We start from the raw sequence: 14,457 nt of genomic DNA on the forward strand, positions 1-14,457 counted from the left end.
CGACTGGCGAGGATGGACTTACCTGAAAAGTGTCTGGACGTTCACAATGGTCTTGGCATCGGCCATGTAATCCTCCTCTGCGATCATGGAGCTCTCTTTGTCCACCACCACCATTGTGTCGGCAAACGTCACCCCGCAACGCAGAAGACTGTCCAAACTTTACCAGCGGCGAGATCAGCGAAGAACAGATAGAGAAGGAAGGAAGAGTTTTGGTGGCGTTTTAAATCTTCTTCGAACAATGACATGGGAAGCACTGGGAGATTTTTAGTCGTCTCTTACTTGTCGATGGAGCCCACGGTGTAGAAGACCATAGGAAACCAGCAGATGGCTTCTAGAAAGTCTGGCTCCGGTCTAACAAACAGCACGGAGAGAGATGTTGAGCATCCTTGACAAAAAAGGTGCAAACTGAATTACACGTTTCTGATGACACTTTCCTAGACTTCCGTACAATAAGGACCAGCTGCAGGCCATCTAAACAATGCCATTCTGCCCCTCATCATACATCCAATCAGAAGAAAAACAACATGACTCAAACGGTTTATCGCATTATATGAAATCGCATCTCCTGGTATCAGTTTTCTGTTACAGGACAGACAGTGATTATGTGTCATCATAAATGCAGAAAATTGATGGGTGGAAGGTTTGTGAAGAGCAAGCAGATGAACGACGTCTGAAGGCTGCCAGCCTGTTCTGAGACACTCACACGTTCTCCAGGAGCAAAACAATGGGGTTAAGCTCCTTCCTGGGCCGGTAATACGCCCTCAGAGGAACGATGAAGTTATAGAGACCGTTTCCAGCGCTTTCTGCCGACACGATGATGAGTTTGTTTTTAAAGCCGTACGAACGAGCGTCCTCGTAGGGCATATGATGACAGGCCTGAGAAAAGAAATGATTTACTTTTAGGGTTTTCTCTTAGTTCTGTAGTTTGGGTGAAATGCAATATACACCCATTGAAAAAGATTTGGAGACCCTTTCGAAATTATTTTCAGCTTTTCTAAATGCACTTTAGAAGTTTATTTCTACCAAATTTTAAGAAATTAGGGCTGGGTAAAAAATATTGATTCTTCTATTTTTATAGATTTTCAATTCAATCCAGAGGTTGGCGCCATTGTGCAATTTGAATTCTGATATCTGTTTTATTTCTTAAACATGTTTCAAATTGTTCATGATTTAACACAGATCTGCGCAAAATTGAAGCTATGTTTTCTAAATGTCGATTTAAACAATGTCGCGCAATGACTGCGTTTCCATTTAAAGATGATATACGAATAAAGTGCATTTTGATTCTTCTCGCGATAAGTCAGTCTGGCCGTACTTCTTCTTTGTAAGTTTTATGGCAGGTTGCAAACTCACTGTTCCTAATAAATCTCCATACTGCACACACTCGCATCGGGGCCGTCATATATGATATTACCCTTAAGTGAATTCCTCACATCCTATCTCTCCAAATCTTTTGACAAAACATACCGCGAATGGTCATTTGACTTTTTTATACGCCACATGATTTGTAAATAAGACAAAATGTGTTCCATTGCAGATCTGTGAAATATGTCTTGATCGTAATGCCTGAAAATCACTTCATGCGAGAGCGTGAGAACATTTTTGCGATCCGTGGGAGTTTTTGTGAAATTTGCATATTTCCATTTGACGTATTTTCAATGCGCTATTTATATTTGCGCATTTCGAAGGATAACGGAAACCTGGCTACTGTTGCAATGATAACATTTCACTGATAACTAATCGACATTGAATCAAAGCGAATCGAATTTGAACCATATAAATAAGAATGGAATTGAATCGACAAATTGGGCTCAAAACCTAGCCCTATTCAAACTATTGTTTCTGTTTGCATTTATTTCTTTTATATTCAGACCTGAAATACTACACAGAAACAAGTTCATATTCACTTTTAAACAATTAAAAAAATATATATAAAAATATGTTTACCCTGATTATTAACACATTATTGAGTCTTTCACATTGCTTTATGTACTTTACGTCACTCCTGAGGTTTGAAATTCAACAGACACTGGACTGGTATAACCACAATACATCTAGAAATGCTGATTAAATGAACATTTGTAATGGTCTCTTCATTTTCCGTGGCTGTATCTTTAAGATTTGGAGAGAGAGGCTCTCACCTTATCCAGGCGCAGACAGCAAAATGGCATTTTCTCCTGAAGGAGATGACAAAGTGCAGGAGAGCTGCCGATGTACGGAGAGTTGAGTGGATAACCTTTCACCCATCTGTTTCAGAAAGTCAAACACAGACTTGTCATGGAAAACGGTACATGGTAAAAAAACAGGCATACAGACCTTTCAATGACATTTTGCACAAAAGCAGTGTTGGGTAAGTTACTCTGAAAGAGTAATGAATTACTAGTTACTAATTACATATTCGACAGTGTTATTAGATTACTGTACAAATGACTCTCTCCATAAAGTATTTCATTACTTATTAGTAATGACTTTCTTTATCCTACATCAGGGGTGTCCAAAGTCAGTCCTGGAGGGCCTGTGTCCTGCAAAGTTGAGCTTCAACCCTAATCAAACACACCTGAACAGCTAATCAAGGTCTCACAAAGCAGATTAGAAACTTCCAAACAGGTGTGTTAAACTAAATTGGAGCTAAACTCTGCAGGACTATGGCCCTCCAGGACCGACATTGGACACCCCTGTCCTACATCAACCTTGATTAGTTAAGTGATTTAAAGATGGACATGAAACAGCTTATTTAATTCATTCATATAAATAATATAAAACTACATAAAGTAGTATTATTAACTGACCAAAGTATTAGAAATGTGAGAATTATACATTAGAGCACAGATTTTAAAGTTAGACTTTGAAGTTTGATGTCAATTCCACTATTACACACACAAAAATTACACAAAGTATTTACATTACACTTACTCGATTTGTGCCATCTAATCTACATTTGTAATTAGTAAAAGTTTATACTATTTCAATAAATATCTATTACATTATCTACAGACCAACTGTTCACCCTGTAGCCCAAGACTGGTTGCCCACTGGAGCAGGGCTGAGCCTGGTCAGTACCTGGATGGAAGAACTCCTGGGAAAAGCTAGGTTGCTGCTGTAAGTGGGTTAGAGAGACCAGCAGGGGGCGCTCACCCTGTGGTCTGTGTGGGTCCTAATGCCCCAGTATGGTGATGGGGACACTTTACTGAAAAAAAGCGCTGTCCTTCAGATGAGACGTTAAACCGAGGTCCTGACTCCCTGTGGTCATTAAAAATCCCATGGCACTTCCCTCCAATGGCCCTTGTCAATCATGGCCTCTAGTATCTCTCTCTCCTCTCCACCTATAGCTGGTGTGTGTGGTGAGCACACTGGCGCCGTTGTACTGTGGATGCTGCACACTGGTGGTGGGTGAGGAGAGACCTCCCTGATATGATTGTAAAGCGCTTTGGATGTACAACAATGCGCAATGTAAATGCCTCATTCATTAAAAACTAAAACAGAAAGAGCTTCAGAGTCGTTTACTTCTTGCAGAATGGTCTATAAAGCCTACTAGAATTTGTTGTGACTATGATCCGTGCTCATGACAATTACTGTAAATGGACCAAATCAGATCACAAATTACACACACGTTCCTATCAGAACTACCCTTGTTTAGCTTTCAAGAACACACATAAGATTTGTTCCTTCAACACATCTGTTTTGAAACAGATGGAGTGATAACCGTCATTTTAAGGTATTTATAGCAGAGGTGAAATACGGACTAAAACAAGCCCACCCATAAAACAATTGGTTGAAAATGTCCTGTTTTTATTCTTCATTAATATTTCAAAACTTTGATATCAAACTGCAAATAACATCCAGCAATAAAGGGCTCGGCATATTCCAGGTGAATTGCGCTTTCGTTCTGCGTTTTGGGGTAAGACGAAGCTCGAAAACGTTGAGAGACAGTGTTTTCGAACAATCCAACACCCCTTTAATTCTGGAGGCGGGGTTAACATGACGTATGCAAATAGCCGCGACATTCAAAAGCATTCATGCTGCTCAAATGTTGTCGTTTTTTTTTTTACCTCACCTCAGCTAAATAAAATGACGCGTTATTTCCAGGTGGCTCTACATAACACACACACCTATTACTTAATGACCATGGACCAATGGTGGCTTGAGGGTGTTTTCCCGGCCAACAAGAATTTACCCAAAGAGATCTATTTGGTTTGCTGCTGCGAACTAGTGAAACAAATTGTCGTTTGGACCAGATTTTATTCGCAATCAGGTCACAGACGGTCATTTTTTAGATTCCGAATGCAGTATGCTGAGCCCTTTAAGGTCAATATGAACAAAGATCTGAAAATATCTTTATAACTTACTCGCAGTGAGTGCCCCACCACCGGCCCTTCTGTTCTCCTTCCTCGTCCTCCTTGCCCTCTTCTCCTCCCTCGTCCTCTGACTGATCCCCGAGCAGGTCAAATGTGGGGTTGTGTGCCCCGTCCACCACCTCCAGGACAGGTGCGATGCTGTGTCTCCTCTCTTCTCCTGAGCCGCTCACGGCAGGCAGAGCTAACGTGTTACAGCCCATGGCTTCTGTCCTGGAGCCGCTCCTGCTGACATGTCCACTGCCCATCGCCGCCGGACCTGTGCCTTCTGGACTGCTGTCACTGGAGTCCTGCAGGTCTATGGCTACTGTGCCTGATGACACACAAACATATTCGAAACATTTAAAGTCATTGTCAAATCCTAAACAACAGTGCATTGGGCACATTATTCCTGTTGCAAAAAAACGGGAGCTCAGATTTGTCTGCAATCGAAATTACCGAAGATCTCAATATGAGCTGAAACATAAACAGATTATTTTACCTCTACAATCTTAATTTCATGTTACACCTCCACACTCTTTGTGAGTTTTAATGATGGTTGCATTTGTTTCGGTTTTTAACTTCATCAAATCTTCTGAGAGCAACACCCCAGCAATATCATTGTCCTCTGTGACCATTAATAGATAATTAATAACAAATAGATGAGTTCCAGCGCGTTTCACTAGGTGGTGATATTATACCAAGTTGTTTCTTCAGCCAATTTCAGAAGGATCTTTCACATCTCTCAGATATTCAATGACAGCAAAGCAGGTTAAACAAGTGCTATCGAACTAATTTTGACTCTCAGCATCACAGATTATATTCCAGGATTACAGTTTGTGTGTGGGTAATAAACCACATATTGTAATTTAGATCTCCATAATGAAAATAGAGGTGTCGCAAAATGCATGACATCATCCCTTTATCATATTTATTTAATTTAGCGGTCTTACAATATACTGTTTTTTGCAATAATTTGTGATATTAATTATACTGATTGATATTGTGTTAATACTACACTCATACTGTATGAGAAGTTCGCAAATTCAGCACCCCTTTTAAAACTTTGCCTTAAAGGAACGGTTCCCCCAAAACTGAAAATTCTCTCTTCATGTACTCACCCTCAAGTTGTTCCAAATCTGTAAAAATGTTGATGTTTGGAAGAATGCTTTCCATAGTATGAAAATTGCTTTATTCATTTCTTTGTTCGGTTCAAAAGAAGATATGTTGAAGAATGCAGGAAATCAAACGTTTGACTACCATTGTCATTTTTCCTACTATGGTAGTCAATGGTCGCCAAGAACTGTTTGGTTACAAGCGTTCTTCCAAATATCTTTCTCTTTGTTCATCAGATTAAAGACATTTATGCACATTTCGTAAATGATGAGGATTTTCTTTTTTTTGGGCGTACTGTCCCTTTAAGAGACACAATCCCTATCCTTGTAAATTGGCAGTGATTCACTGGCCAAAAAGAGAAAACACAAAATAAAATGTGTAGAATAAATCTGATACTGTGATAGCAATATATGATGTAAAATGACAGCGATCGCAGCTTAAAATAAACATTTTTGTGTGTAAATCTAACTCAAATACTTATATTATATAAATTATATTATAAATACTATAATAATAAATACATAGCCTTCAACATGTTGTGATCGTGACTACTCAAAGTAAAAAGTGAAGATTTGAGTTGACCAACCCATGCTGGCAATAATGCTGTGTACTGGTAGGCGAGTGAGGCCGTGATAGATGGTTTGAGGGACTCCTCTAGCGTCGACCCCGGGTCCCCTCACTGGCTCTCTCTGGCCCCTGACAAACGCAGAGTTCTCCTCTTTCGAGATGTTGATGTAGAAACAGGTGTCCGAGCCTCCCATGATGTGGCAGGGTCCGGGGTTCAGCAGGATATTGGCAGTGTCCATCCTACGCACTCCGATCAGACACACCCCATATCTGGAACAGCAGGTAAAAGTGAGTGTTTGTGTGTGCGTAACTGCAGAAAAATGCGGTCCACGGTCTTACTTCTTGTGTGCGTGAAATGAGGCAAAGGTGAAACTCTTTCCCTGATAGTCTCCAAAGAACTTGCTCTCCTCCAGCCGGATGTGGTGCACTTCATTGGCGGCACAGCGCCGGTAGGTGCGTTGCCAATGGTCGACTGAGCCAGCACCGCCTTCCCTGTCACAACAAAAGCAAAAGATCTGGCAACCCTGGTGACACATAAACACCGATCATCTTTTACGAACATTCACACATCCTTCTCACTGGAAACTGTGAAATATCAGTTGTGCAATGGTGTTTTAGGTTATTCGTGTCAAATCTAGTGTGATGTGCATCGTGTTTTCGGTCATGCAGACAGATTTTTTTATGATGCTTTTATGGTTTTGTTTTTTTGGAAGCCAAATTGGTCACTCTACATTCTACAAAATGAAGAAAATCACACCGGTTCAGCATAAAATGTGACCCTGGACAACAAAACCTTTTATCTAAGTCTTATGGGTCAATATTAAGAAATTTAGAGTTTACATAATCTAAAATCTGAATAATTAAGTTGTTAGGATAAGACAATATCTGGCTGAGATACAACCATTTAAAACTCTGAAAACAAAAAAAATCGAAATATTAAGAAAATCGCCTTCGAAGTTGTTGATCAGAGGCACTGTGACAGGCCATCCACTCACAAAAATAAAGTTTTATATATTTAAGGTTGGAAATTTACAAATATCTTCATGGCACATGATCTTTACTTAATATACTAATGATTTTTGGCATCAAAGAAAAATCAATAATTTGCCCCATACAATGTATTTTTGTCTTTTACTAAAAATGTTCCTTTGCTATTTAAGACAAATGCTTATCAAATGTTTTTCGGGGTAGTTTTTAGACCTTATAGTTGATGTTAGGAAATAATTGTGTTATATATGTGCACTTGAGGTGTGTCTGTGACATGCCTGTGAATGTCAGAGATGATGTAGTGGAGGTGAGAAGCAGAGGGAGTGGAGGAGTGTTGAGATGGAGGAGGTGAAAAACAAAGACACATCACGCTGAGATAAATATCACTGTTTATGGCATCCCTGCTGCTGTGTATATTGATGTGTGAGCGTCGAAATTGGACAAGCGAGTCTGACCTGTTGAGGGGCTGGAAGGCACCCGCTCGCTGCTTGAAGGCTTCTGAAGATGCCGTTCTGATAAAAAATGTAACACATGATCATGAATCAATAGTTGAGAACTTTGTGCGTCTGTGTCTTGTGAAGGTCTGGTGTTGTTTTGTCGGTTTGATAAGCACATGTGTGTTGCCAAGATATCTGTGACAGAGTACACAATTGAATTGACCGCTTTTACACAATTTCAAGGTGCCAGAGCATTGATTTTTTACTCAAAATGTACTGGTTTGATACAATAACCAACAGGACAAATCATAGATGAGACTTTAAGGGGATACTGCATCCAAAAGTAGTCCAAAAAGTCATCATATACTCACCCTCGAGTTGTTCCAAACCTGTATACATTTATTTGTTCTGATGAACACAGAGGAAGATATTTGGAAGAATGTTAGCAACTGACATTTCAAGGAACATCATTGACTACCATGGTAGAAAAATATACATTTCAAAGAACTGTTTTCTTTCCTACGTTCTTCAAAATATCTCATTTTGTTTAACAAAGAACAAATACAATCATTTTACAATCCAATAATATTTTTTCCTACTACAGAAATCTCAGTTGCTAACATTCTTCCAAATATCTTTCTCCATGTTTATCAGAAGAAAGAAATTTATACAGATTCGGAATAACTCGAAGGAGAGTAAATGACCGGTTTTCATTTTGGGGTGAAGTATCTCAACATCGTAGTATGTTGAAGTATCTCGACAATCAAAAGTCAATATTATTGAAGATCTCAATATGAACATTTCCCTTTCTGTCGGTCTCTCGACGTTGTGTCGAGAACGACAGATGGGGTTCGCCCTTGAGAACCAATCAACTCTGACTACTATAGAAAAGGCCAATGAAATTTGGCGAATGCAATTTGCATGCCGGGCTCCGCCCCCGGAAATCCGGTATAAAAGGAGGCCGGCGTGCAGCATTCACTTACCTTTTGTTCTTCAGAGCCATCGCTCATGAGTACAACTCAGGATTCAATCCTCTACAACTACACGCTGGTGCTACGACGTGTTACAGCGGATCGTCCCTTCCTGCAGCGACCTTCCCCTGGGCGTCTCGGCGGTTCCGGAGGTGTTAGAGATTTTTTCTAAAAGTCCTTTTCAGGACTGACTGAGCATTCTCCAGCGCGGCATGTCCCGCTGTTCTCTTGGGTGCGGCACCCTCATCGAGGAGGGGGATGGACACGATCGCTGCATTAGGTGTCTGGGCGTCCAGCACACTGAAGCAGCGTTCGTTGACACATCTGCCTGCACTGCGGGCAGATTGTCATTCAGAAGTTGCGGTCACGGGTGGCTGTCTTCCTACGGGAACCAGCCACCATTTCGTCTGCTACCCGGGCTGTGACATCTGTGGCTACGGCCCCGATGACCACCCACGTTAGCAGCGTTAGTGATACGGGGAACTCTGCGAACGTAAACCCGCCAGCCAAGTGCTCACGGGCCGATCGCACCCCGATTCGCTCTTCTGAACGTTCCCCAACCGGCGGTGGCATACCGTCCGGATCCTCACGCACACACTCGGAAACGATGTGTGACGTAGATGAGATGTCGCTCGCAGCATCGGAGGGAGACTGGCATCCGACTCTGCCGAATCCAAACTCCACCCCCAGCGGTCGAGTTCAGGAGGAAGCAGAAGTGATGTCATCCGTGCTAACCCGGGGATACGTGGTTCCCGAGGTCGGTGCGCGGTGCAAACCGCGCCCACCCCGGGTGCCATGTTTTTCCCGGAGGTGCATGAGGAGCTGTGTAAAACTTGGAACGCTCCACTCACGGACCGTTCCAGTGAAACCAGCTCCGGCTCCCTTACTTCCCTCGATGGTGAGGCAGCCAAGGACTGCGTCGAGATCCCCCGGGTGGAACGTCCGCCTGCGGTGCACCTGTGCCGCGGACGGCTACCACCTGGGGGGGGATCGACCACTCCTACCGTCCAAAGCACGTAAGACTTCGGCATCACTGGTGTCGAAAGCTTGCGATGTTGCGGGCCAGGCTGCCTCCTCTCTCTATGCCTTGGCCATCCTGCAGGTCCGCCAGGCCAGGGCGTTGAGAGGGCTCCACGAGGGTAAGGCCGACCCGGGTATAATGCAGGATCTCCGTGCCACCGCTGACAGCGCTCTACGGGCGACTAAGGCGGCGGCACGGGCCCTGGGTCGGACGATGTCCACGGTAGTGGTCCAGGAGAGACACCCCCGGCTATACCTTGTGCAGAAGAGTGACAGCAAGGAAGTCCGCTTTCTTGATGCACTCATCTCGCAGGGTGGGTTGTTGGTAACACCGTCGAGGACTGCGCTCAGCAGTTTTTTGACGGCGAAGCAGACAGTGGCAATTAACCACATTTTTTTCACGCCGCGACTCGGCCGCCTACAGGCCTCCGAGATCTCACGTGACGTCTGCTTCCCTGCAACCCAGGACCCTTTCGACATCGGCTCCGGTTCCTGTGCCCCCACAGGCGGCACCCCGGAAGCAGAGGTCGAGGGGGAAACCTCCACCCCGTCAGCAACCTCCTCGCGAGAAGGGACACTGACGGGAAGACCCCAGGGAGAACAACATCGGGCCCGAACCTTCACAGCCACGGCTCTGATCGGTCGGTACGGGACGACTCCTGCCTCGTCACCAAAGCCGGGCCCTTGTTAGGGCTTGGCGCCCACTTACTCACTGAGTTTTCTGTTCTCCCCGGGTTTACTTGCAGCCGATCGCACACTCCACTGGACTGTGCTCGGCGAACCGACCTCACACCCTGGCGAGGCGTGAGGTCGTACACATACGACAGCCGTCACCACTCTCAAACCGACAGTGCGTGCCGTTGTCCCGCCAGGCAGGTAAGCAGGCGGAGCAAAAACCTTCCCTCCGGGGACTCCCCGCGACATGGTTAGCTCCGCCAGCCGACGAACCACCCCCCGTGGGAATGATGAAGCAGACCGTCCCCTTGGTCACCCTGTCACAGTCCCTGGGAGCTCGAGAGCTGCCCACACTGTCTCGCTGGCTAATGAGGGCGGTCCGTCTTGGTTACTCGATCCAGTTCGCCAGAGACTCACCCAAGTTTCGGGGCATCATCTCTCCCTCTGTCAGAGGCAGGGACGCCTCCGTACTTCGGGTAGAGGTCACCACCCTTCTGGCAAAACAGGCATCGAGTTCGTCCCTCAAAACCAAGATGTTCAGTGGGTCACCACCCGCACTTCATCGTTCCCAAGAAAGACGGCGGGTTGCCCCCAAAGGCTGCGTACCCTGAACAGAGCACCTTCACAAGCTGCCATTCAGGGTGCTCACACAGAGGCGCGTCCTGACATCTATGAGGTGTCAGGATTGGTTCGTGGCAATCGACCTGAAGGACGCTTACTTTCATGTCTCGATCCTCCTCGACACCGGCCGTTCCCACGGTTCGCGTGCGAGAGGCGGGCATATCAGTACAGAGTCCTCCCTTTCGGTCTGTCCCTGACCGCCCTTTCTCCCTGAGAGGAGGAAGGCGAGCGGGTACTAAACTATCTCAGCGACTGGCCTATCTTGGCACACTCGCGAGATCTGTTATGTACACAAAGGGACCTGGTGCTCCGGCACCTAGGTCGATTGGGACTCCAGGTCAACCAAGAGAGGGGCAAGCTCTCCCCAGTGCAGAGCATCCTCTTTCTCGGTATGGAACTCAACTCTGTCACCATGTCGGCACACCTGTCCGCAGTTGTGCCCAACCAGTGTTGAACTGTCTGAAATGAACATTTTAGGCAGACAGCGGTCCCCCTGAAACAATTCAGAGGCTCCTGGGACACATGGCGTCCTCGCGGGCTAATACCCCTCGAGTTGATGCACATGACACCGCTCCAACACTGGTTTCAGAGTCGAGTTCCGAGGAGAGCGTGGCACACCGGCAGCAGGCGCATGGTGATGCCGCCCTGCTGCCGACGCACCATAACCCCTAGTCTTTATGACTTTTTCGACGGACTCAGGTCCCTCTGAGCAGGTTATGAGGCAGGTCGTGGTGACGACTGAAGTCTCCCTGCAGGGGTGCGGTGTAGTGTGCAACGGGCACGCAGGTGGGGTGTTGGACGAACCCCCGCCTGCGCTGGCATATCAATTGCCAAGAGTTGTGGGCTATGCTACTTGCACTGAGCAGGCTACGGCCTCTCGTGCGAGACATACACGTGCTGTTCCGAGGACAGCACTATAGCTGTAGCGAATACAGATCGTCAGGGTGGCGTTCGCACACAGCAGCTAAACACAACTTGCTCGACGCCTCCTCCGGTGGAGTCAACAGGTGACTCGTTCCCTGCAGGCCACACACCCCGGGCAAACTGAACTAGACAGCCGACGTGCTTTCTCGCCAGTTTATGCCTCGTGGAGAGTGGCGACTCCACCCCCGTGCAGTCCAGCTCATTTGGAGGCTGTTCGGGTAGGCCCAGGTAAAACCTGTTCACCTCCCGTAACACCACCATTTGCCCGCTTGATAGTCCCTGCCCTCGGCACGGATATCCTTGCGCACAGCTGGCCGCGGGATGGGCGGAAGCACACCTTCCCCCCCCAGGAGCCTTCTTGTACAGACTCTGTGCAAGGTCAGGGAGCAGGAGCACCAAGTGTTATTGGTTACACCACACCGGTCTAACCGCACTTGGCCTCAGAGCCGATGCTCTGGACAGCGACTCCCCCTGAACCATTCCCCTGACAGAGGACCTGCTCTCTCAGGGGAAGGACACGTTCTGGCATCCCAGATCAGACCTCTGGAACACCCATGTCTGGTCTCTAGACGGGACGAGAAGATCCTAAGATGGCTACTCCCCCTATACGGCTGAGACCATCACCCAGGCTAGGGCCCCATCTACTAGGCGGTTACACGCCTCTAGACGGTGCCTCTTCTCGTCCTGGTGTCTTTCTCAACGAGAAAGACCCACTGAGGTGCTTGATCAGGATTGTGTTCCCCTCCTCACGAGACTGGAGACTAACATCTCCCTTCCACACTGAAAGTGTATGTAGTCGCTATTGCCACTCATCACGACTCAGTCGGTGGAAAGTTTCTAGGGCAACACGACCTGGTCACCAGGTTCCTAAGCAGCGAGAGGGCGGAATCCGCCTCATCTCCGCTCCATACCCTCTTGGGACCCTAAGTGGTCCTGGGGAGCCTCAGGGCCCCCCAAAGAGCCCCTCGGAGGTTCCGATCTTCCTCATAGAGTAAGACGGCCCTCCTGACGGCGCTCACTTCCTTCAAGAGGGTAGGGGACCACCGAGCATCCTCCGTGTCCCTGGATTGCCTTAAACTCGGCCCTGGAAACTCTCACGTTATCTTGAGACCCAGGCCCGGATGCGTGCCCAAGAAGTTCCCACTACTCCCTCCGGGGCCAAGTGGTGAACTTGCAGGCGCTCCCCATAGGGGAGGAAGACCCAACCCGATTAGTGTTGTGTCCAGTACGTACTGGACCGCACGCAGAGCTCTGAAGCTCTGACCAGCTCCGTGTCTGTTGGAGGACAGCAGAAGGGGAAGGCTGTCTCCAAACAGAGGCTGGCGCACTGGGTCGTGGACGCCGTTACGACGGCATTCCGATCTCAGAATCTCCCATGCCCATTGGCAGTGAGGGCTCACTCCACACGGAGTTTAGCCACCTCCTGGACACTGGCAGAAGCGCCTCTCTAGCAGACATCTGTAGAGCTGCGGGTTGGGCTATGCCCAAACACCTTCGCAAGGGTTAACAACCTTCGCGTAAACCCGGTGTCAGCCCACGTCCTGCGTGGCGACATGTAGGACTGGCATCCGGGGGGGCGTATGCCTGCGAAAGCACCTTTCCACCCTCTAACAGGTTGGGTCAGTGTGCTATTTACCTTTTCTTCTTACCCGAACACATCGCTAAGAAACTGGTACCTCACCAGCCTCCCTTCTTACCCAGACACTGGTTAAGAATAGGCATTCCATCCATCACCAAACAAGCACCCCCTGGGGGCTGGCTGGGCAGAGCAGCCTTCCCCCTTAGGCCGGGATACCATGTGAGCTATCACAGATAGCTCTAACCGGACCTAGTGCTACCGGACGTCTGTAACACCCCCTCCGTGGGCTGTTCCGTCTGATGTATCCTCATGAGAATGGTTCCCACTCCTGGTAACCCATGAGCTTCCCCAGGTGGGCCTCCACCTCGCGGTTAACTACTCAGTCCGCACGTTCCATGCGTTCTCCTCCAAGGACGAGACCATACCTATATCCACCATATTCCTCCCCACGGGTAGGAGGTGGCCTCTGTAGCGCTTCTCTGATTAAGAGTCGCGCTTACCCGGTGTAAACTGATCTGGACGGCCTCTCGCCTATAGAGAGCTAAGGCCCCGTCCGTGAAAGTTACCGGTCAGGGCTGTACCCATCTTTCTCCAAGAAAGCTCTGGAACCCCCCGACCACCACACTGGAAGGTTACAGTCTCACGAAAGCTTCGAGATGACACGCCCAGGCTTGTTACCGTCGCTTCGCTAGAGATTGTGACGCGATACAGCGTTGTGGCGTTTTCCATAGGCAACCCCATCTGTCGTTCTCGACACAACGTCGAGAGACCGACAGAAAGGGAACGTCTTGGTTACGTATGTAACCTCAGTTCCCTGATGGAGGGAACGAGACGTTGTGTCCCTTATGCCACGAACACGTATCGTATTCTGCTGCAGTTTGAGAGGTCTCAGGCTCTTCAGAACAAAGGTAAGTGAATGCTGCACGCCGGCCTCCTTTTATACCGGATTTCCGGGGGCGGAGCCCGGCATGCAAATTGCATTCGCCAAATTTCATTGGCCTTTTCTATAGTAGTCAGAGTTGATTGGTTCTCAAGGGCGAACCCCATCTGTCGTTCTCGACACAACGTCTCGTTCCCTCCATCAGGGAACTGAGGTTACATACGTAACCAAGACGTTCTCATCACATTTCCACAAAACCCAATTCTTCATGTATTTGACTTCTTATTTGTTTCTGTTTTTTTTTTATCCTAAGGAATTTTAGGAGAAACATCTGAGACTAAATTGATAC

The 14,457-nt window shown here is 47.2% G+C and overlaps 1 protein-coding gene across 1 annotated transcript in view; it reads right to left on the reverse strand.

Annotated features, from left to right (window-relative positions):
• Positions 1-14,457, reverse strand: part of LOC130426475 (potassium channel subfamily T member 2) — a 75,395-nt gene that overhangs the window by 5,934 nt on the left and 55,004 nt on the right. The window contains exons 17-24 of the mRNA XM_056753280.1: positions 7,457-7,513; positions 6,354-6,506; positions 6,034-6,284; positions 4,347-4,665; positions 2,142-2,247; positions 704-876; positions 280-351; positions 23-157 (exon numbers count right to left, since the gene is read on the reverse strand). Of these exons, the coding sequence (XP_056609258.1) occupies positions 23-157; positions 280-351; positions 704-876; positions 2,142-2,247; positions 4,347-4,665; positions 6,034-6,284; positions 6,354-6,506; positions 7,457-7,513 (1,266 nt within the window). The remainder of the gene's footprint in view (positions 1-22; positions 158-279; positions 352-703; positions 877-2,141; positions 2,248-4,346; positions 4,666-6,033; positions 6,285-6,353; positions 6,507-7,456; positions 7,514-14,457) is intronic.

This window comes from Triplophysa dalaica, chromosome 7 (assembly GCF_015846415.1).
Source record: "Triplophysa dalaica isolate WHDGS20190420 chromosome 7, ASM1584641v1, whole genome shotgun sequence".
Taxonomy (NCBI): domain Eukaryota; kingdom Metazoa; phylum Chordata; class Actinopteri; order Cypriniformes; family Nemacheilidae; genus Triplophysa; species Triplophysa dalaica.